The following is a 24,324-nucleotide window of genomic DNA, read 5'->3' as shown; positions in this document are numbered from 1 at the left end:
AGATGGACAAAGCTGAGATCTGGACCTTGATGGAGCCCAATCTAAGGCCCATATCCACACATGCTTGCAGGAAAAGGAGAAAACGTCCAAGTTGAAACTCCACCGCATGAAATTTCTTGGATTCACACCAAGAAACATATTTTTTCCAAATTCGATGGTAATGTTTAGACGTTACCCCCTACTAGCCTGTATCAGGGTAGGAATAACCTCGCTCGGAATACCCGTCAAACGTAGCCGTGGTAAGTCTTGATAAGCGAACGGCCCCTGCAGTAGAAGATACTCTCGAAGAGGTAGGAGCCTTGGATCTTCCAGCAGTAGATCCAGCAGATCCACGTACCAAGCCCTCCTTGGCAAGTCCGGAGCAATGAGGATTGCCAGAACCTTTGTTTTTTTTACAAGTTGAAGAACTCTTGGAATTGGAGGAAGTGGAGGGAATACATACACTGACGTGAACACCCACGACGTTGCTAGTGCGTCCACCGCCACTGCGTGTGGGTCCCTCAACCTGGAACAGTACCTCCGCAGCTTCTTGTTGAGGCGGGGGGCCATCATGTCTATGTGAGGAACACCCCACCAACCGGTTACCTTCTCGAACACCTCCGGGTGGAGGCCCCACTCTCCTGGATGGAGATCATGTCTGCTGAGGAAGTCCGCTTCCCAGTTGTCTACTCCCGGAATGAAGATTACTGACATTGCTACAGCATGCCTTTCTGCCCAGAGGAGGATTTTTGTCACCTCTGACATTGCAGCTCTGCTCTTCGTTCTGCATTGTTGGTTTATGTAGGCCACTGTGGTCACGTTGTCCGACTGCACCTGAACAGCCCGATAATGTAGAAGGTGTGCTGCTTGAAGAAGACCGTTGTATACGGCTCTTAGCTCCAGGATGTTTATCGGAAGAAAAGAATCCAGACTCGACCACCGTCCTTGGAAGGTCTCCCCATGAGCGACTGCTCCCCAACCTCTTAGACTTGCATCCGTGTTTAGAAGAAGGATCCAGTCCTGAACTCCAAACCTTCGGCCCTCCAGAAGGTGTGGTAGTTGTAGCCACCAGAGGAGTGAAATCCTGGCTTTTGGAGACAGACGTATCCTCTAATGCACGTGTAGGTGAGATCCCGACCACTGGTCCAAGAGATCCAGTTGAAAGGACCGAGCATGAAACTTTCCGTACTGCAGAGCCTCGTAGGAGGCAACCATCTTCCCCAGAAGGCAGATGCACTGATGAACAGACACCCTGGCAGGCTTCAAGACATCCTGAACCATGGTTTGAATCACCAACGCTTTCTCCACCGGTAGAAACACCCTCTGCACCTCCGTGTCGAGGATCAACCCCAGGAAAGACAGCCTCCTTGTCGGCTCCAGGTGAGACTTTGGAAGGTTCAGAATACAACCATGCTCCTTGAGCAGATGCATCGTGAGAGCAATAGATCTTAACAACTTCTCCTTGGATGATGCCTTGATCAGCAGATCGTCCAGATATGGAATTATGTTCACCCCCTGCTTGTGGAGGAGAACCATCATCTCTGCCATCACCTTGGTGAAGACCCTCGTTGCTGTGGAGAGACCGAACGGCAGTGCCTGAAACTGATAGTGATCGTCTAACAGTGCAAACCTGAGATAAGCCTGATGCGGCAACCAAATGGGAATGTGGAGGTACGCATCCTTGATGTCCAGGGACACCAGGTACTCCCCCTCCGTCAGTCCTGAGATAACTGCCCTAAGAGACTCCATCTTAAATTTGAAGTCCCCGAGATAAGGGTTCAAAGATTTCAAGTTCAGAATTGGCCTTACTGAACCATCCGGCTTCGGAACCACAAAAAGGTTCGAATTGTAACCTTTGGTCAATTGATGAGGTGGAACTGAAACAATGACCTTGGACACTATCAACTTTCGGATAGCATCCAGTAGAATAGCTCTGTCTGCCGGCAAAGCCGGCAAGCCTGATTTGAAGAATCTGTGAGGTGGGAGAGATTGAAATTCCAGCCTGTACCCCTGGGACACAACATCCTGTATCCAGGGGTCCAGGCCAGACGACACCCAGACGTGGCTGAAATGTCGGAGTCTTGCTCCCACCTGACCTTCCTCCAGGCTGTGCGGTCCACAGTCATGCTGAGGACTTTGAGGTACCAGAAGCAGGCTTCTGGTCCTGGGAACCTGCGGGAGCAGGCTTTTTGGATTAGCACGACCACCTCTAAAGAAGGTATGAGAGGGCTTGTTCTTTCTAGGCCTAGTGGACCGAAAGGACTGTGACGTGTTGGGAGTAAGAGGCTTATTCGTAGCCGGTGCAGCTGAGAGGAGAAAAGTAGACTTACCCGCGGTATCCGTGGCAATCCATGCATCCAGCGCCTCCCCAAACAGAGCCTCTCCACACTTTTAATGGATTCCGCGTCCGCAGACCATTGGCACAGCCAGAGACCCCTGCGAGCCGAGATGGACATGGAGGAGATCCCCGCAGCCATGGAACCCAGATCCTTCATGGATTCTACCATGAACCCTGCAGAATCCTGTATGTTACGTAAAAATAAATCAATGTCACCTTTATCCATCGTAGTCAAGTCCTACTGCAGAGTGATTGACCACTTTGCTATAGCTTTTGAAATCCATGCACAGGCAATAGTAGGCCGTAGTTTAGCCCCTGAAGCCGTGTATATGGATTTGAGTGTAGCATCCACTTTGCGATCTGCTGGGTCTTTCAACGCGGTAGATCCCGGGACTGGTAAGACCACCTGTTTTGACAGCCTAGAGGCAGAGGCATCAACTATAGGCAGAGACTCCCATTTTTTTCTATCAGCTTCCGGGAAGGGAAAAGCAACCAGGACCCTTTTAGGGATTTGGAATTTTTTCTCTGGCTTTTCCCAGGCTTTTTCAAATATAGCATTTAATTCCTTAGATGCCGGGAAGGTGAGAGGGGCTTTCTTACTGTCTGTGAAAAAGGCCTCCTCAACCTGCTCAGGAGGTGTGTCAGAAATATGTAACACATCCTGCATGGCCTCAATCATCAGCTGCACCCCCTTAGCAAGTGATGCCGTCCCCCTCGACACATCCCAATCTTCGTCTGCTGTGTCAGAATCAGTATCCGTGTCATCCTGCATAATCTGGGCAAGAGCACGTTTGTGAGAATGTACCACAGAGGGCCCCGAGGGAGCAGTATCGGACCATACTGCCATAGAGGACTGCAATACCCGAATTGCATGCTCAGTCCTTGCAACCCTTTCAGAAATCTGAGAGATAGCCCCCCTAAGAGAGGCTACCCACTCCGGTTTTCTAGCTGGGATCTGTGCTACAAGAGTGTAATCCTGATTACATGGGATGGGATCTTCCTGAGAAGACAAATCCTCTGCAGCATATGAGACAGAGTCTCTAGACATGTTTGCTTGTACACCCCACATACACACAGGGTACAGGGCAGAGTTCCCCCCCCACCAAGAATGGCAGAGAGACACAGAGATTGGAGCCAACCCACACACAGCGCTATAATAGGTATAGGGAGACCCTTAACCAGCGCTGTGTCCCTTAATAGGTGACAAAGTCTTTTCACAGCCTCCCTTCCCTTCTACAACTCCCTGGTACCGTACAGATAGCTGGAGGTGCTCTGGAGGGACTGCTCTTCCACTGGCAGCGTGTCTGCAGGCAGGAAAATGGCGCTAAACGCTGCTGGGTCCACTCTGAGAAGCTCCGTCCCCTTAATGGCGCTGTCTTCCCGCTCTTCCAAGATTATACTGGCCTGAGGATTTTCTGCTGGCTGAGATCCGCGGACCCGGACAAGGCTGTCTGGTCAGTGTAGGGTTAAGGCGCCGGCTCAGGAAGCCCCTCACAGCGCCGCACCAAGTACCGCTGAGCTCCCCGGACTAACTGCGCTCCTACCCTGAAGCCGCCATCTTCACATCGGCTCCCTGCTCGTTAGGGAGCCGATGACTTACTCGCCATACTTCAGATCTGTAAGGGGTTGGCGGCATGCTGCCGGGGTGAGCGTTCCCCTGCGGTACGGAGTGATTTATCCCCACTGGTGCTCAGTGTCAAGTCAGCAGAGACAGTGGCTCAGACCCCGCAGGGCGGACACTGCTCTCCCCCCCCCCCCCCCCCCCCCCAGTCCCTCGATGCAGGGAGGCAGCTCCTTGTAAAAAAAAACAAACTCTAAAGTAAACTTTTCTAAAGAAGCTCTGTAGAGCTCCCCTACCTGTGACCGGCTCCTCCGGGGAAACATTTTATAAACTGAGTCTGGTAGGAGGGGCATAGAGGGAGGAGCCAGCCCACACTGTTAAACTCTTAAAGTGCCAATGGCTCCTGGTGGACCCGTCTACACCCCATGGTACTAATATGGACCCCAGCATCCTCTAGGACGTAAGAGAAATACACAAGTTTATTCACCTTTGATGAGATGGAGGTCTACATTATTTAAAGGTTAGTTGGGAACCTACCTCTTACTCTGGGCAAGATGCTGATAGCACTTCAACACTGTACCTTGAATGTAGCCATGTGTGTCAACAGAATTCAGTGACTATAACAAACTATTTCTGAATATTCTTTAGGGAGGGCTGGGCTGCACACCCTAATTCTAAACATAATAAGAGATGCTACCATGCTGAGACTTGTAGTGTCACACAGAAAAACAGGATTTTAATACCTACCGGTAAATCCTTTTCTATAAGTCCGTAGAGGTTGTTGGGGACACCAAAAGAACCATGGGATATAGACGGATCCGCAGGAGATATGGGCACTTTAAGACTTTCAAAGGGGCGTGACCTGGCTCCTCCCTCTATATGCCTCCCCAGACTCAGTTTGGAACTGTGCCCGGAGAGAAACACAGGTGCAGACTCTAAACACTAAAAAATAAGAATTTACTCACCGGTAATTCTATTTCTCATAGTCCGTAGTGGATGCTGGGGACTCCGTAAGGACCATGGGGATTAGCGGCTCCGCAGGAGATTGGGCACAACTATAAAGAAAGCTTTTAGACTACTGGTGTGCACTGGCTCCTCCCACTAAGACCCTCCTCCAGACCTCAGTTAGGATACTGTGCCCGGAAGAGCTGACACAATTAGGAAGGATTTTGAATCCCGGGTAAGACTCATACCAGCCACACCAATCACACCGTATAACTCGTGATACAATACCCAGTTAACAGCATGATAACAACTGAGCCTCTCAACAGATAGCTCAACAATAACCCTTTAGTTAAGCAATAACTATATACAAGTATTGCAGACAATCCGCACTTGGGATGGGCGCCCAGCATCCACTACGTACTATGAGAAATAGAATTACCGGTGAGTAAATTCTTATTTTCTCTAACGTCCTAAGTGGATGCTGGGGACTCCGTAAGGACCATGGGGATTATACCAAAGCTCCCAAACGGGCGGGAGAGTGCGGATGACTCTGCAGCACCGAATGAGAGAACTCAAGGTCCTCCTCAGCCAGGGTATCAAAGTTGTAGAATTTTGCAAACGTGTTTGCCCCTGACCAAGTTGCAGCTCGGCAAAGTTGAAGAGCCGAGACCCCTCGGGCAGCCGCCCAAGAAGAGCCCACTTTCCTCGTGGAATGGGCTTTCACTGATTTAGGATGCGGCAGTCCAGCCGCAGAATGTGCAAGCTGAATCGTACTACAGATCCAGCGAGCAATAGTCTGCTTAGAAGCAGGTGCACCCAACTTGTTGGGCGCATACAGGATAAAGAGCGAGTCAGTCTTCCTGACTCCAGCTGTCCTGGAAACATACATTTTTAGGGCCCTGACTACATCCAACAACTTGGAAGCCTCCAAGTCATTTGTAGCCGCAGGCACCACGATAGGTTGGTTCAGATGAAAAGCTGATACCACTTTGGGGAGAAACTGGGGACGAGTCCTCAATTCTGCCCTATCCATATGGAAAATCAGATAAGGGCTTTTACATGACAAAGCCGCCAATTCTGAAACACGCCTGGCCGAAGCCAAGGCCAACAACATGACCACTTTCCACGTGAGATATTTCAAATCCACGATTTTCAGTGGCTCAAACCAATGTGACTTTAGGAAATCCAACACCACGTTGAGATCCCAAGGTGCCACTGGAGGCACAAAAGGGGGCTGAATATGCAGCACTCCCTTAACAAAAGTCTGAACTTCAGGTAGTAAAGCCAATTCTCTCTGGAAGAAAATCGATAGAGCCGAAATCTGGACCTTAATGGTACCCAATTTAAGGCCCATAGTCACCCCTGACTGCAGGAAGTGCAGGAACCGGCCAAGCTGAAATCCTTCCGTTGGAGCCTTCCTGGCCTCACACCACGCAACATATTTTCGCCATATGCGGTGATAATGGTTTGCGGTTACTTCTTTCCTAGCTTTTATCAGCGTAGGAATGACTTCCTCCGGAATGCCCTTTTCCTTCAGGATCCAGTGTTCAACCGTCATGCCGTCAAACGCAGCCGCGGTAAGTCTTGGAACAGACAGGGCCCCTGCTGCAGCAGGTCTTGTCTGAGCGGTAGAGGCCATGGGTCCTCTGACATCATTTCTTGAAGTTCCGGATACCACGCTCTTCTTGGCCAATCCGGAACAATGAGTATAGTTCTTACTCCTCTTCTCATTATCCTCAGTACCTTTGGTATGAGAGGAAGAGGAGGGAACACATAAACCGATCGGTACACCCACGGTGTTACCAGAGCGTCCACAGCTATCGCCTGCGGGTCTCTCGACCTGGCGCAATATTTTTCTAGCTTTTTGTTTAGGCGGGACGCCATCATGTCCACCTGTGGTTTTTCCCACTGGTTTACAATCATTTGAAAGACTTCTGGATGAAGTCCCCACTCTCCCGGGTGGAGGTCGTGCCTGCTGAGGAAGTCTGCTTCCCAGTTGTCCACTCCCGGAATGAACACTGCTGACAGTGCTAACACGTGATTTTCCGCCCATCGGAGAATCCTTGTGGCTTCTGCCATCGCCGTCCTGCTTCTCGTGCCGCCCTGTCGATTTACATGGGCGACCGCCGTGATGTTGTCTGACTGGATCAGTACCGGATGGTTTTGAAGCAGGGGTTTTGCCTGACTTAGGGCATTGTAAATGGCCCTTAGTTCCAGAATATTTATGTGCAGGGAAGTCTCCTGACTTGACCATAGTCCTTGGAAGTTTCTTCCCTGTGTGACTGCTCCCCAGCCTCGAAGGCTGGCATCCGTGGTCACCAGGACCCAGTCCTGTATGCCGAATCTGCGGCCCTCTTGAAGATGAGCACTCTGCAGCCACCACAGCAGAGACACCCTTGTCCTCGGAGACAGGGTTATCTGAAGATGCGATCCGGACCACTTGTCCAACAGGTCCCACTGAAAGGTTCTTGCATGAAACCTGCCGAATGGAATCGCTTCGTAGGAAGCTACCATTTTTCCCAGGATCCGCGTGCAGTGATGCACCGACACCTGTTTTGGTTTTAGGATGCCTCTGACTAGAGATGACAGCTCCTTGGCCTTTTCCTCCGGGAGAAACACTTTTCTCTGTTCTGTGTCCAGAACCATCCCTAGGAACAGCAGGCGTGTCGTAGGGACCAGCTGTGACTTTGGAATGTTTAGAATCCAGCCGTGCTGTTGTAGCACTTCCCGAGATAGTGCTACCCCTACCAACAACTGCTCTCTGGACCTCGCCTTTATCAGGAGATCGTCCAAGTACGGGATAATTAAAACTCCCTTCCTTCGAAAGGAGTATCATCATTTCCGCCATTACCTTGGTAAAGACCCTCGGAGCCGTGGAGAGACCGAACGGCAACGTCTGGAATTGGTAATGACAATCTTGTACCACAAACCTGAGGTACTCCTGGTGAGGATGGTAAATGGGGACATGTAGGTAAGCATCCTTGATGTCCAGCGATACCATGTAATCTCCCTCGTCCAGGCTTGCAATAACCGCCCTGAGCGATTCCATCTTGAACTTGAATTTTTTTATATATGTGTTCAAGGATTTCAAATTTAAAATGGGTCTCACCGAACCGTCCGGTTTCGGTACCACAAACATTGTGGAATAGTAACCCCTTCCTTGTTGAAGTAGGGGCACCTTTACTATCACTTGTTGTGAATACAGCTTTTGAATTGCCTGTAACACTGCCTCCCTGCCTGAGGGAGTGGTTGGCAAGGCAGATGAGGAAACGGCGGGGGGGAGACGTCTCGAATTCCAGTTTGTACCCCTGAGATACTACTTGAAGGATCCAGGGATCCACCCGTGAGCGAGCCCACTGATTGCTGAAATTTTTGAGACGGGCCCCCACCGTACCTGGCTCCGCCTGTGGAGCCCCAGCGTCATGCTGTGGACTTAGAGGAAGCGGGGGAGGACTTTTGCTCCTGGGAACTGGCTGTATGCTGCAGCTTTTTCCCTCTACCTCTGCCTCTGGGCAGAAAGGACGCACCTTTAACCCGCTTGCCCCGATTGGGCCGAAAGGACTGTACCTGATAATACGGTGCTTTCTTTGGTTGTGAGGGAACATGGGGTAAAAATGTAGACTTCCCAGCTGTTGCTGTGGAAACGAGGTCCGAGAGACCATCCCCGAACAATTCCTCACCCTTATAAGGCAGAACTTCCATGTGTCGTTTGGAATCTGCATCACCTATCCACTGCCGAGTCCATAACCCTCTCCTGGCAGAAATGGACATTGCACTAATTTTGGATGCCAGCCGGCAAATATCCCTCTGTGCATCCCTCATGTATAAAAGTGCGTCTTTTATATGCTCTACGTTTAGCAAAATAGTGTCCCTGTCTAGGGTATCTATATTTTCTGACAGGGAATCTGACCACGCAGCAGCAGCACTGCACATCCAGGCTGAAGCTATAGCCGGTCTCAGTATAACACCTGTGTGTGTATATATAGATTTCAGGATAGCCTCCTGCTTTCTATCAGCAGATTCCTTCAGGGCGGCCGTATCCGGAGACGGTAGTGCCACCTTCTTTGACAAGCGTGTGAGCGCTTTATTCACCCTAGGGGATGTTTCCCAGCGTGACCTATCCTCTGGCGGGAAAGGGTACGCCATTAGTTACCTCTTAGAAATTACCAGCTTTTTATCAGGGGAAGCCCACGCTTCTTCACACACTTCATTTAACTCTTCAGATGGAGGAAAAGCTACTGGTAGTTTTTTCTCTCCAAACATTATACCCTTTTTTGTGGCTACCGGGGGTAACATCAGAAATGTGCAACACATTTTTCATTGCCTCAATCATGTAACGTGTGGCCCTACTGGAAGTTACATTAGTCTCCTCGTCGTCGACACTGGAGTCAGTATCCGTGTCGACATCTGTGTCAACCATCTGAGGTAGCGGGCGTTTTAGAGCCCCTGATGGTTTTTGAGACGCCTGGGCAGGCACAGGCTGAGAAGCCGGCTGTCCCACATTTGGTATGTCATCAAACCTTTTTTGTAAGGAGTCGACACTATCACGTAATTCCTTCCACAGCACCATCCACTCAGGTGTCGACCCCGCAGGGGGTGACATCAGATTTACAGGCATCTGCTCCGCCTCCACATAAGCCTCCTCATCAAACATGTCGACACAGCCGTACCGACACACCGCAAACACACAGGGAATGCTCTGACAGAGGACAGGACCCCACAAAGCCCTTTGGGGAGACAGAGAGAGAGTATGCCAGCACACACCAGAGCGCTATATAACACTGGGATCCCACTATCAATGAGTGTTTTCCCTATAGCTGCTTTTTTATATATATTATATATATATAATATCTATACTGCGCCTAAATTTAGTGCCCCCCCTCTCTTTTTTACCCTTCTGTAGTATTCAGACTGCAGGGGAGAGCCAGGGAGCTTCCTTCCAGCGGAACTGTGAGGGAAAAATGGCGCCAGTGTGCTGAGGGAGAAGCCCCGCCCCCTTTTTGGCTGACTTTCTCCCGCTTTTTCTGTAATACTGGCAGGGGTAATTTTACATCTATATAGCCTCTAGGACTATATATGATGTATATTTGCCAGCCAAGGTGTTATTTATTGCCCTCAGGGCGCCCCCCCCCAGCGCCCTGCACCCATCAGTGACCGAAGTGTGAGGTGTACATGAGGAGCAATGGCGCACAGCTGCAGTGCTGTGTGCTACCTTGGTGAAGACCGAAGTCTTCTGCCGCCGATTTTCCGGACCTTCTTCGTGCTTCTGGCTCTGTAAGGGGGCCGGCGGCGCGGCTCCGGGAACGAACACCAAGGTCGGGTCCTGCGGTCGATCCCTCTGGAGCTAATGGTGTCCAGTAGCCTAAGAAGCCCAAACTACCACCTGTTAGGTAGGTTCGCTTCTTCTCCCCTTAGTCCCTCGCTGCAGTGAGTCTGTTGCCAGCAGATCTCACTGAAAATAAAAAACCTAAATATACTTTCTTTCTAGGTGCTCAGGAGAGCCCCTAGTGTGCATCCAGCTCAGCCGGGCACAAGAATCTAACTGAGGTCTGGAGGAGGGTCTTAGTGGGAGGAGCCAGTGCACACCAGTAGTCTAAAAGCTTTCTTTATAGTTGTGCCCAGTCTCCTGCGGAGCCGCTAATCCCCATGGTCCTTACGGAGTCCCCAGCATCCACTTAGGACGTTAGAGAAACACTGGCAATCAAAACAATTATTCTAAACTCTGCAATTTAGCAGTAAAACTGAGGTTCTTAGTATAACTTTTGGACAAAATATATGGGCCCACCTACCATGGTCAGGTGACCCTTATCAGGTGGGTTTCTAACTTTGTCCTGGTTCAAGTCCAGAGCACTGGAGCTCCCGTACCAGCACAAACCAACTGCTCCAAAGGCATCACACTACTAAGAAATAGCAGTTAAAGGCCGGTATCCAATTAGCCCCAATCATTTTCTCTCGTGAAAAAAAAAAAACGTGCTATCTAATCCCTGACTACTGGAAATTTTTGGGGATTCTTGAGCACGCAAAGCAGAATACCCAATATCCAGCTTTATCAACCCCGTTTTTCCGCAATAACACATGGGTCTAGGATCCTATGTGTTATCGCCAGAAAACAGGTAATTTACTGCACAGTAAAAATAGGCTATAACTGGATAGCCCAATAATACCATTGGGCGATATTAGCCCATTACTGCCATGCAGTAACTTAGCGCCGGCAATAGGATACCCCAGAGGTTCCCAAACTGTGTGCCGTGGCTCCCTGGGGTGCCTCGGGACACTTGCAGGGGTGCCCTGGGTTGGATGTCCAGGACCAGTTCAAAAGATTCATGGTCAATATAATAGGCAAAACCAGTGCTGGTGGCTGCCAGTCATAAAATATGTGGCCAAACAGAAGCAAATCTTGTCCCTCACCACACAACTGACCCTAAGGATGACATATAAACGCGATCTACTTAATGTAATATTTCTTTCTAAATTTCTCAATAAGAAATTTTTGGCCTAGGGGTGCCATGAAAAAAATTCTGATATTCTAGGGAGCCGTGATTCAAAAAAGTTTGGAAACCACTGGGATACCCCCATAAGTCTTAAAATACTGATGCTCCAAAGCAGCCCGGCCACACCAACCCAGGGGGCCCACACCCTCCTTATACTGAAATCAGACTGTATGCTTTACTCATCTTTTTTTAAAGTTGTGACACCTGTGGCTGAAGAGGCAGGGGACAATGGAGAGATGACACACATATACACCTATCAAAGCTGAACCTATCACAGGAGTATGAGCGCTGGGGGTAAATACACACAGATAATGGTAGTCACCAGCACTAGTTAGCCATATATATTTGGACACTGACACAATTTTGTAATTTTAGCTGTTTACCAAACCATATTTAAGTTATATTTTTTATAATTAATATGTTTTTAAAGTGTAGACTGTCAGCTTTAATTTCTGGGTATTCACATCCATACAGGGGGAAGGGTTTAGTAGCCCAAAACATACTGCGAAACCAACCCAGGATTTTTAAGGCAAAGAAAATAGGATTTTAATTAAATACCGGTAAATCCTTTACTCATAGTCCATAAAGTATATTTGGGACAACTTAGTACGATGGGGTATAGACGGGGTCCAAAGGAGCAGGTGCACTTAAAATTTCTAAAACTGCGTGTGCTGGCTCCTCCCCTCTATGCCCCCTCCCACAGGCAGTTATAGGTAAAATAGTGGCCGAAGGAGAAAGGAACATAACAACGAGTGGTGTGATTCACACACCAGCACACCACTAACATAAAACGACCAGCAACGGCTGGTATCAACAACAACAGCAACAGCTGAACAGGTAACATATAAAAAGATAACCTGCAGAAAAGTCAACGCACTGAGGCGGGCGCCCAATATCCCTTATGGAGTACGATTTACCGGTAGGTAATTAAAATCCTATTTTCTCTAGCATCCATAAGGGATATTGGGGACAACTTAGTACGATGGAGACGTCCAAAAGCTTCCAGAACGGGCGGGAATGCATGGAGACGTCTGCAGCACCGACTGCCCAAACTGGGCATCCTCTTTGGCCAAGGTATCAAATCTGGAGAACTTAACAAAGGTGTTCTTCCCTAACCAAGTAGCAGCTCGGCATAGTTGCGAGGCCGAGACTGCACGGGCAGCCGCCCAGGAAGACCCCACCGATCTTGTAGAGTGGGCCTTCAGAGAAGGTAAGGCTGCCGACACATATGCCTGTTGGATAGTAAGTCTAAGCCAACGAGCTTAGAAACAGGGCATCCCTTTGTCTGAGCATCATATAGCACGAACAAGGAATCAGTCTTTCTGATCCGAGCCGTCCTCTTGACATACTGTAGATCTTCAAGGCTTGCACAGCATCCAATGCCTCCGGAGGAGCAGAAGTGCCAGAACTTGACGAAACCACAATAGGTTGATTCAAGTGGAACGCAGAGACGACCTTTGTCAGGAACTGCTGCCTAGTCCTGAGCTCCGCTGTCCTCGTAAAAGACCAAGTAGGGGCTTTTACACGATAAGGCCCCCAATTCTGAGACACGCCCAGAAGAAGCCAGGGCCAGTAACATCACTGTCTTCCACGTGAGGTATTTGTCTCTACCATCATCAGAGGTTCAAAACAGGAGAACTGTAGATAATAAGAATTTACTTACCGATAATTCTATTTCTCGGAGTCCGTAGTGGATGCTGGGGTTCCTGAAAGGACCATGGGGAATAGCGGCTCCGCAGGAGACAGGGCACAAAAAGTAAAGCTTTAGGATCAGGTGGTGTGCACTGGCTCCTCCCCCTATGACCCTCCTCCAAGCCTCAGTTAGGATACTGTGCCCGGACGAGCGTACACAATAAGGAAGGATTTTGAATCCCGGGTAAGACTCATACCAGCCACACCAATCACACTGTACAACCTGTGATCTGAACCCAGTTAACAGTATGATAACAGCGGAGCCTCTGAAAAGATGGCTCACAACAATAATAACCCGATTTTTGTAACTATGTACAAGTATTGCAGATAATCCGCACTTGGGATGGGCGCCCAGCATCCACTACGGACTCCGAGAAATAGAATTATCGGTAAGTAAATTCTTATTTTCTCTATCGTCCTAGTGGATGCTGGGGTTCCTGAAAGGACCATGGGGATAATACCAAAGCTCCCAAACGGGCGGGAGAGTGCGGATGACTCTGCAGCACCGAATGAGAGAACTCCAGGTCCTCCTTAGCCAGGGTATCAAATTTGTAGGATTTTACCAACGTGTTTGCCCCTGACTAAATAGCCGCTCGGCAAAGTTGTAAAGCCGAGACCCCTCGGGCAGCCGCCCAAGATAAGCCCACCTTCCTTGTGGAATGGGCATTTACATATTTTGGCTGTGGCAGGCCTGCCACAGAATGTGCAAGCTGAATTGTATTACACATCCAACTAGCAATAGTCTGCTTAGAAGCAAGAGCACCCAGTTTGTTGGGTGCATACAGGATAACAGCAAGTCAGTTTTCCTGACTCCAGCCGTCCTGGAACCTATATTTACAGGGCCCTGACAACATCTAGCAACCTGGAGTCCTCCAAGTCCCTAGTAGGCGCAAGGCACCAAAATAAGCTGGTTCAGGTGAAACACTGACACCACCTTAGGGAGAGAACTGGGGACGAGTCCGCAGCTCTGCCCTGTCCGAATGGACAACCAGATATGGGCTTTTTTGAGAAAAAAACCACCAATTTGACACTCGCCTGGTCCAGGCCAGGGCCAAGAGCATGGTCACTTTTCATGTGAGATGCTTCAAATCCACAGATTTGACTGGTTTTAAACCAATGTGATTTGAGGAATCCCAGAACTACGTTGAGATCCCACAGTGCCACTGGAGGCACAAAAGGGGGTTGTATATGCAATACTCCCTTGACAAACTTCTGGACTTCAGGAACTGAAGCCACTTCTTTCTGGAAGAAAATCGACAGGGCCGAAATTTGAACCTTAATGGACCCCAATTTGAGGCCCATAGACACTCCTGTTTGCAGGAAATGCAGGAATCGACCGAGTTGAAATTTCTTCGTGGGGCCTTTCTGGCCTCACACCACGCAACATATTTTTGCCACATGTGGTAATAATGTTGTGCGGTCACCTCCTTTCTGGCTTTGACCAGGGTAGGAATGACCTCTTCCGGAATGCCTTTTTCCCTTAGGATCCGGCGTTCCACCGCCATGCCGTCAAACGCAGCTGCGGTAAGTCTTGGAACAGACCTGGTACTTGCTGAAACAAGTCCCTTCTTAGCGGCAGAGGCCATAAGTCCTCTGTGAGCATCTCTTGAAGTTCCGGGTACCAAGTCCTTCTTGGCCAATCCGGAGCCATGAGTATAGTTCTTACTCCTCTACGTCTTATAAGTCTCAGTACCTTAGGTATGAGAAGCAGAGGATGGAACACATACACCGACTGGTACATCCATGGTGTTACCAGAACGTCCACAGCTATTGCCTGAGGGTCTCTTAACCTGGCGCAATACCTGTCCCGTTTTTTGTTCAGACGGGACGCCATCATGTCCACCTTTGGTATTTCCCAACGGTTTACAATCATGTGGAAAACTTCCCGATGAAGTTTCCACTCTGCCGGGTGGAGGTCGTGCCTGCTGAGGAAGTCTGCTTCCCAGTTTCCATTCCCGGAATGAAACACTGCTGACAGTGCTATCACATGATTTTCCGCCCAGCGAAAAGTCCTTGCAGTTTTTGCCATTGCCCTCCTGCTTCTTGTGCCGCCCTGTCTATTTACGTGGGCGACTGCCGTGATGTTTTTCCCACTGGATCAATACCGGCTGACCTTGAAGCAGAGGTCTTGCTAAGCTTAGAGTATTATAAATTTACCCTTAGCTCCAGTATATTTATGTGGAGAAAAGTCTCCAGACTTGATCACACTCCCTGGAAATTTTTTCCTTGTGTGACTGCTCCCCAGCCTCTCGGGCTGGCCTCCGTGGTCACCAGCATCCAATCCTGAATGCCGAATCTGCGGCCCTCTAGAAGATGAGCACTCTGTAACCACCACAGGAGAGACACCCTTGTCCTTGGATATAGGGTTATCCGCTGATGCATCTGAAGATGCGATCCGGACCATTTGTCCAGCAGATCCCACTGAAAAATTCTTGCGTGAAATCTGCCGAATGGAATTGCTTCGTAGGAAGTCACCATCTTTACCAGGACCCTTGTGCAATGATGCACTGATTTTAGGAGGTTCCTGACTAGCTCGGATAACTCCCTGGCTTTCTCTTCCGGGAGAAAACACCTTTTTCTGGACTGTGTCCAGAATCATCCCTAGGCACAGCAGACTTGTCGTCGGGATCAGCTGCGATTTTGGAATATTTAGAATCCACCCGTGCTGTTGTAGCAGTATCCGAGATAGTGCTACTCCGACCTCCAACTGTTCCCTGGACTTTGCCCTTATCAGGAGATCGTCCAAGTAAGGGATAATTAAGACGCCTTTTCTTCGAAGAAGAATCATCATTTCGGCCATTACCTTGGTAAAGACCCGGGGTGCCGTGGACAATCCAAACGGCAGCGTCTGAAACTGATAGTGACAGTTCTGTACCACGAACCTGAGGTACCCTTAGTGAGAAGGGCAAATTTTGGACATGGAGGTAAGCATCCCTGATGTCTCGGGACACTATATAGTCCCCTTCTTCCTGGTTCGTTATCACTGCTCTGAGTGACTCCATCTTGATTTGAACCTTTGTAAGTGTTCAAATTTTTTTAGATTTAGAATAGGTCTCACCTAGCCTTCTGGCTTCAGTACCACAATATAATGTGGAATAATACCCCTTTTCTTGTTGTAGGAGGGGTAATTTGATTATCACCTGCTGGGAATACAGCTTGTGAATTGTTTCCCATACTGCCTCCTTGTCGGAGGGAGACCTTGGTAAACCAGACTTCAGGAGCCTGCGAAGGGGAAACGTCTCGACATTCCAATCTGTACCCCTGGGATACTACATGTAGGATCCAGGGGTCCTGTACGGTCCCAGCGTCATGCTGAGAGCTTGGCAGAAGCGGTGGAACGCTTCTGTTCCTGGGAATGGGCTGCCTGCTGCAGTCTTCTTCCCTTTCCTCTATCCCTGGGCAGATATGACTCTTATAGGGACGAAAGGACTGAGACTGAAAAGACGGTGTCTTTTTCTGCAGAGATGTGACTTAGGGTAAAAACGGTGGATTTTCCAGCAGTTGCCGTGGCCACCAGGTCCGATGGACCGACCCCAAATAACTCCTCTTCCTTTATACGGCAATACACCTTTGTGCCGTTTGGAATCTGCATCACCTGACCACTGTCGTGTCCATAAACATCTTCTGGCAGATATGGACATCGCACTTACTCTTGATGCCAGAGTGCAAATATCCCTCTGTGCATCTCGCATATATAGAAAATGCATCCTTTAAATGCTCTATAGTCAATAAAATACTGTCCCTGTCAAGGGTATCAATATTTTTAGTCAGGGAATCCGACCAAGCCACCCCAGCTCTGCACATCCAGGCTGAGGCGATCGCTGGTCGCAGTATAACACCAGTATGTGTGTATATACTTTTTATGATATTTTTCCAGCCTCCTGTCAGCTGGCTCCTTGAGGACGGCCCTATCTATAGACGGTACCGCCACTTGTTTTGATAAGCGTGTGAGCGCCTTATCCACCCTAAGGGGTGTTTCCCAACGCGCCCTAACTTCTGGCGGGAAAGGGTATACCGCCCATAATTTTCTATCGGGGGGAACCCACGCATCATCACACACTTCATTTAATTTATCTGATTCAGGAAAAACTACGGTAGTTTTTTCACATCCCACATAATACCCTCTTTTGTGGTACTTGTAGTATCAGAAATATGTAACACCTCCTTCATTGCCCTTAACGTGTGGCCCTAATAAGGAATACGTTTGTTTATTCACCGTCGACCCTGGATTCAGTGTCCGTGTCTGTGTCTGTGTCGACCGACTAAAGTAAACGGGCGTTTTAAAACCCCTGACGGTGTTTCTGAGACGTCTGGACCGGTACTAATTGTTTGTCGGCCGTCTCATGTCGTCAACCGACCTTGCAGCGTGTTGACATTATCACGTAATTCCCTAAATAAGCCATCCATTCCGGTGTCGACTCCCTAGAGAGTGACATCACCATTACAGGCAATTGCTCCGCCTCCTCACCAACATCGTCCTCATACATGTCGACACACACGTACCGACACACAGCACACACACAGGGAATGCTCTGATAGAGGACAGGACCCACTAGCCCTTTGGAGAGACAGAGGGAGAGTTTGCCAGCACACACCAAAAACGCTATAATTATATAGGGACAACCTTATATAAGTGTTTTCCCTTATAGCATCTCTTATATATTTCTAACGCCAAATTAGTGCCCCCCCTCTCTGTTTTAACCCTGTTTCTGTAGTGCAGTGCAGGGGAGAGCCTGGGAGCCTTCCCTCCAGCCTTTCTGTGAGGGAAAATGGCGCTGTGTGCTGAGGAGATAGGCCCCGCCCCTTTTTCGGCGGGCTCGTCTCCCGCTCTTTAATGGATTCTGGCAGGGGTTAAATATCTCCATATAGCCCCCGGAGGCTATATGTGAGGTATTTTTAGCCAAAAAAGGTTTTCATTTGCCTCCCAGGGCGCCCCCCTCCCAGCGCCCTGCACCCTCAGTGACTGCCGTGTGAAGTGTGCTGAGAGGAAATGGCGCACAGCTGCAGTGCTGTGCGCTACCTTAAGAAGACTGAGGAGTCTTCTGCCGCCGATTCTGGACCTCTTCTCGTTTCAGCATCTGCAAGGGGGCCGGCGGCGAGGCTCCGGTGACCATCCAGGCTGTACCTGTGATCGTCCCTCTGGAGCTAATGTCCAGTAGCCAAAGAAGCCAATCCATCCTGCACGCAGGTGAGTTCACTTCTTCTCCCCTAAGTCCCTCGTTGCAGTGATCCTGTTGCCAGCAGGACTCACTGTAAAATAAAAAACCTAAGCTAAACTTTTCTAAGCAGCTCTTTAGGAGAGCCACCTAGATTGCACCCTTCTCGGCCGGGCACAAAAATCTAACTGAGGCTTGGAGGAGGGTCATAGGGGGAGGAGCCAGTGCACACCACCTGATCCTAAAGCTTTACTTTTTGTGCCCTGTCTCCTGCGGAGCCGCTATTCCCCATGGTCCTTTCAGGAACCCCAGCATCCACTAGGACGATAGAGAAATTGCAATACTACATTCAAATCCCAGGGTGCTGTGGGCGGTACAAAAGGAGGTTGAATGTGAAGTACCCCTTGCCAGAAGGTCTGAACTTCTGGCAATACTTCCAATTTCTTCTGGAAGAAAATTGAGAGAGCTAAAATCTGGACCTTAATAGAACCCAGACATAAGCCCTTATCCACACCAGCCTGCAGGAAACGGAGGAAACATCCCAAGTGGAACTCCGCAGGCGGATACGTGCGTTCCTCGCACAAAAAGAGATATATCTTCTCCAGATATGATGATAGTGTTTTGACGTCACAGGTTTCCTGGCCTGAACCATTGTAGCAATAACCTTTTTGGAAAGGCCCTTGTAAGCTAGTATGTTCTGCTCAACCTCCATGCTGTCAAACGTCACCGTAAGTCCGGGTAGACGACCGGTCCTTGTTGAAGAAGATCTCTTCTCAGTGGCAGAGGCCAAGGGTCTTCGACGGACATGTCCAGAATATCTGCGTAACATGCACTCCGGGGCCAATCAGAAATTGCCTGGACTACTTGATTCCTGATTCGCTTGAGCACCCTTGTGAGCAATGGAATCGGAAGAAACAGGTAGACCAGCCGGTAAGGCCAAGGCGAAGTACAACTACTGCCCTCGCCTGAGGGTCCCTGGTTCGTGAGCAATATCAACAAAGCTTCTTGTTGAGTTGAGAAGCCATCATGTCTATTTGTGGGCAGCTCCACCGGTCAATGATCTGCTGAAATACCTGATGGTGAAGCTCCCACTCTCCCGGGTGGAGATCGTGACGTCTCAGGAAGTCCGCTTCCCAGTTGTCTACTTCTGGAATGAAGACTGCGGACATTGCTCTTGCATTTCTTTATGCCCAGGGGTGTATCTTTGACACCTTTCACATGCAGGCTTTGCTTTTTGTCCCTCCTTGTCGACTGATGTACGCCACAGCCGTGGCGTTGTCCGACTGAACTTGGATCGCGCGATACCTGAGTAGAGGAGAGGCCTGAAGCAGAGCATTAGAGATCACCCAAAGTTCCAGAATGTTGATCGGAAAGAGGGCTTCATGGGCTGACCACCTGCCCTGGAACTGAGCTCCCTGGGTGACAGCCTCCCATCCCCTAAGACTCGCATCCGTCGTGAGGAGGATCCAATCCTGAATCCCGAAACTTCGACCTTCCAGTAGGTTGGAGGACTGCAGCCACCACAGGAGGGAAATCCTGGCCTGAGGTGACAGCCGTATTATCCGGTGCATCTGAAGATGTGATCCGGACCACTTGCTCAGGAGATCCAATTGAAATGTTCTGGCAGGATGGATATTCTAGTAGGCCGGAGAACTATGCGGACCATCTCCTGAAGTGTCCTCACTTTGTCCTCTGGGAGGAACACTTTCCGGGCCACAGTATCCAGCAACATTCCCAGGAACAGGAGCCGCTGAGTTGGATCCAGGTGGTACTTCTGTAAATTGAGAATCCACCCATGGTGTGACAGAAGTTGGATAGTGCGGTCTTTATGGAGCAATAAAAGCTCCTGGATCTCACTTTTATCAAGAGATCATCCAGATAAGGGACAATATTGACCCTGTGGACCCGGAGTTGGAACATCATCTCTGCCATCACCTTCGTGAACACCCTCGGAGCTGTGGACAGGCTGAAGGGTAGCACCAGTAACTGGTAGTGATCGCTCAGCAGAGCAAACCTCAAGTAAGCCTGGTGAGGTGGCCAAATCGGGATATGGAGAGAGGCATCCTTTATATCCAGGGAGACCATGAACTCCCATTATTCCAGGCCAGCGATCACTCCTCGCAAGGATTCCAACTTGAACTTGAAAACCTTAAGCTAAGGGTTCAAAGGTTTTAGTTTCAAAATGGGCCTTACTGGTTACCAGTTTCAGTACCATGAACAGGTTGGAATAGTAACCTTTTCCCTGTTGTTGCAGTGGCACTGGAACAATGACTTGGGACTGGACCAATTTTTGGATGGCCTGTTGCAGCGTAACATGCGTATCCTCCAAAGCTGGTAAGCTAGATCTAAAAAATCGTTGGGGAGGAGCGCCATCGAATTCCAGCTTGTAGCCCTGAGATATGACGTCCTTTACCCAGGTATACTGGCAAGAGCTTTCCCAGATGCGGCTGAAGTAATGCAGTCGAGCTCCCACCTCGAGATCCCCTCGGGGTGGGTGGGCACCGTCATGCTGAGGCCATAGTGGAAGGAGAACTGGTGCTCTCCTGAGAACCTGCGATTGCTGATTTTCTTGTCTTCCCTCTGGTGCCTCTAGCCGCATTGGAGGCACCACTGGCCCTAGATCTAAACCTGTTAGCCCGAAAGGATTGGGTAGGACGGCCCTGGGTAGGAAAGTCTAGCAGGTGGGGCCCAGAGGGGAGAAACTTGGATTTCCCCACAGTAACTTTAGAAATCCACGTATCCAATTCCACCCCGAAAAGCGAATCCCCTGAATAAGGGAGAAACTCTACACTGCGCTTGGATTCTGCGTCCGTTATCCACTGATGCAACCACAATGCTCTGCGCACTGACACTGCTATAGCAGTGGTCCTAGCATTAATATTGCCTATCTCCCTGAGAGAGTCACACAGGACGCGTGCAGAGTCCGGAATGTGCTTTAGGAGAGTCACTGTAGTGACCAGGGACATATCCCCTGAGAGGCCCTCCTGAATTTGAGTAGCCCATGTTTGAATGGCATGAGTCATCCAGCAACCTGCTGCTGTGTAGATAAACTTCAATGTAGTCTCTATTTTTCTATCCCTAGGGTCCTTAATGGTAAAGGAGCCCGGAGCTGGCAGTACCGCCTTTTTAGATACGTCAACAGATTTTCCTGCCTTCAGGAGCAAATGGGGAAAGTGTGCAAAAACCATCTTCACACTTAGTATTTTTTATCTGGATTTTTCCAGGCTAATTTAAACAGGTCATCTAACTCTGCAGAATCAGGGAAAGTGACACAGAGTTTGTTCTGTGTTAATAAAAACGACTGCTGTGACGCAGCGTCCTCTAGAGGGAGTTTTATCACGTCCCGTATAGCTAGAATGAGAGGTTCAATACCCTTTGTAGAAGGGGAATCCCTAGTAATAGGATCCAATTCCTCCCCCTCCTCCTCTGTCTCCTCATCAGTCTGAGAGTAAAGCAGGTAACCATGTTTTTGTAGCATTTGTAGAGGGGGGGGGGGGGGGGGCTGTGGAACATCTGCCCTTGCAGCTAGGTCTGCAACAGCCTGCAGCAGTTGAGTTTTTTGAGCATTAGCAGTGAGTTGAGAACCTGTCGGTTTTGGCCCCGTTTTCGACACAAGCACGTGGATCGGCAGCTATACCGCCGATCCACGTGCTTTTCGACAAGTCGAATTTGTCGACATGTCGAAAAATTTAGGGATATATTGAATAGGTCAAATCAGGATTCGACCTTAAAAAGTCGAAAACTGCTGTCTTTTCGACAGACGGCAGTTTTCGACTTCAATTGAATATACCCCAAAGTCTCCCTAGAAGTCTAAAACATCAGAGCAAGTGCTAGTTTTCACTTATCGCTGCCAGTATACACTGGGTGCTATAGTGCCCCCCCCTCCCCCCCAGGAGGGTCCCGTATGCCTCCCCTGAGTTTTTGCGGCACCAAGAACTGGGGGACCCCCCTAGCGGGCCCCCGGTTTGTGCTCACCACTGTCGTCACCTTCAGGCTACTGTTAGGGGTGTGCAGCGTGCTGCGATTGTGACAGCTAAGGCACAGTGCCCCGCTGTACAACCACCTCACAGGACCGTGGTCCTGCAGCGGGGAAGCAGCTCTGACACCTTACTGAGGCTGGTGACCGTCTACCACCCCCCCAACTCCCACGGTGCAGGTATGCTGTTGCTCAGAACAGCATACCGACAATAATAACGTTTTGAAAGAAACTGAAGAAAAACTCTCTGGAGCTGCAGAGTGTGCATCCTTCTCCTGAGGCCACTTTTTTCTAAAATGCCTGTGGGAGGGGGCATAGATGGGAGGAGCCAGCATACCCAGCTGAAGAAATTTAAAGTGCACCGGCTCCCTTGGACCCAGTCTATACCCCATTGTACTAAGCTGTCCCAATATCCCTTACGGATGCTAGAGAGGTAGAATATTCTGCAATGGCCGAGTCAATCACCTGATCAAGCGTGCATTGCACTTGCTGAAGACAACACTAAAAGCAGAAAGACCCACAAACAAACAATAGCTAAAGACAGTTGATTATGTTACTTTGTCCAATTACATTTTAGCCCCTGAAAATAGGGGAGGGTGTATGAAAATGGTTGCAACTCCTAAACACTTCTTACAATATGTTTGCTCAACCTGTGGCATTAAAGTTGATAGCAGGCACTTCAATTTCATCTCCACGGATTAATTTCAAATGAACTGTGGTGGCTTACACTAGGAAAATTGTGTCAATGTTCAAATATATATGGACCTAACTCTATATGAGCATTAACTAAGTTTCTACAAGAGAAACACAATAATTTTTCCATATGAAATACCTACACCAAAGCAACTACTTAGAACATCAAAATATCCAGACAGAAAGCTTGTTACATCTAGTAGTAAAGACTGTCCCAGTGTATTACCTGCATAAGCTGTTGCAGTTTAAACACTCTCTTGTATATTGCAGAATTTGGAACATTATAGCGCTTGGCATTCTCGAACATCAAATTTAAATCAGATTCCAAGTGATCCAGACTTTCATATTCTTGGTTCTTTAGCTTTGTTCTGCACAAAAAAAAAAAAAAAAAAAAAAAAGATAAAAGACTTTATTCAGCTAAAAGCTAGGTCAGAATTTTCTGACAAACACAAACTACAAGGTACAGCACAGCATTCAGATCTTTATATTATATATGCAGTGACATGCTGTCAATATTACATGGGAATGTAATATTTAAATGAAAGAGCTTATAAATTAATACCCAACTAGAAGTGGAGGAAGGATAGTAGTTCTGTCCAATATGAACAGTTATTAATAATGAAAGGTTATAGTGAACTGTTCTAAACCATTTTAGAATACTTGGTTATGGACACAAACCAATAATCCGTTCATTATATAACTTTTCAAACCACTGAAATGAATATTTCACCAGTACTCTATTCTAGGGGTGGTCAGCAAGTGTGTTTGGGTCCATTTCTTAGGGTTGTCCCCTCTGGGGAAGGACTAAATACATTAATAATTAACATTGTAAATATAAATAATTTTCTTCCTTTCATTGGTTGGCTTAATTGAGCATTTGAACAATGAAGCCCAGCTGGCTCTTTGGTAAAGCGGATCAGATTCAGAGATCCACATAAGCCTGATGGTTTACAAACATCTCCGATGGTGGGGTGGCTGTGCATACGCAGGACCCATTCTGTGCAGAATGGGTTATGCATCCTCGCAGGCAGTACCCCCAAACCGAAGTTTGACCCGTAGCAGGCAGTGACCCCAAAACTGCAGCTTGACTTACCCATAGCAGGCAGTGTCCCCAAACAGCAGCTTGACTGACCCGTTGCAGGCAGTAACCCCAAAACTGCAGCTTGACTGACCCGTAGCCTGCCATTTACCTCCCCCTAGTACCTCATTGTTCCATACCACAGCCTAAACCTAATGTTAACATTCTGACAATGTCGTCATTTCACATGTTGATATTCTGACAGTGTCGATAAGTTGCCTGTAGACAATTAACAATTTTGACACAACTGTCGACATTGTAGTATTACCGTCAAGCTAAAAACTACAGATGTGTCCTCATACATCCTTGCATCAGTCACGTTAAAGAGCCCTTCTAGTCACGCCATGCCGTGGCATAACTCAGTAGTGCCGAACGTCTTTATGTGTGACTTTTTCCATTTAAATGCTGCATCGGT

General features: G+C 48.7%; 1 protein-coding gene across 7 annotated transcripts in view; it reads right to left on the bottom strand.

Moving 5' to 3' along the window:
• PBRM1 (polybromo 1) overlaps positions 1–24,324 on the bottom strand; it is a 262,604-nt gene that overhangs the window by 171,099 nt on the left and 67,181 nt on the right. For all 7 annotated transcript variants that reach the window (XM_063940622.1, XM_063940624.1, XM_063940623.1 and 4 more), the window contains exon 12: positions 23,058–23,199. In XM_063940622.1, coding sequence (XP_063796692.1) covers positions 23,058–23,199 — 142 coding nt within the window. The remainder of the gene's footprint in view (positions 1–23,057; positions 23,200–24,324) is intronic.

The sequence above is a fragment of the Pseudophryne corroboree genome, chromosome 9, assembly GCF_028390025.1.
Source record: "Pseudophryne corroboree isolate aPseCor3 chromosome 9, aPseCor3.hap2, whole genome shotgun sequence".
NCBI classification, from domain to species: domain Eukaryota; kingdom Metazoa; phylum Chordata; class Amphibia; order Anura; family Myobatrachidae; genus Pseudophryne; species Pseudophryne corroboree.
The sequence above is the reverse complement of the archived record's forward strand: the minus strand, read 5'-3'. Positions and strand labels throughout refer to the sequence as shown.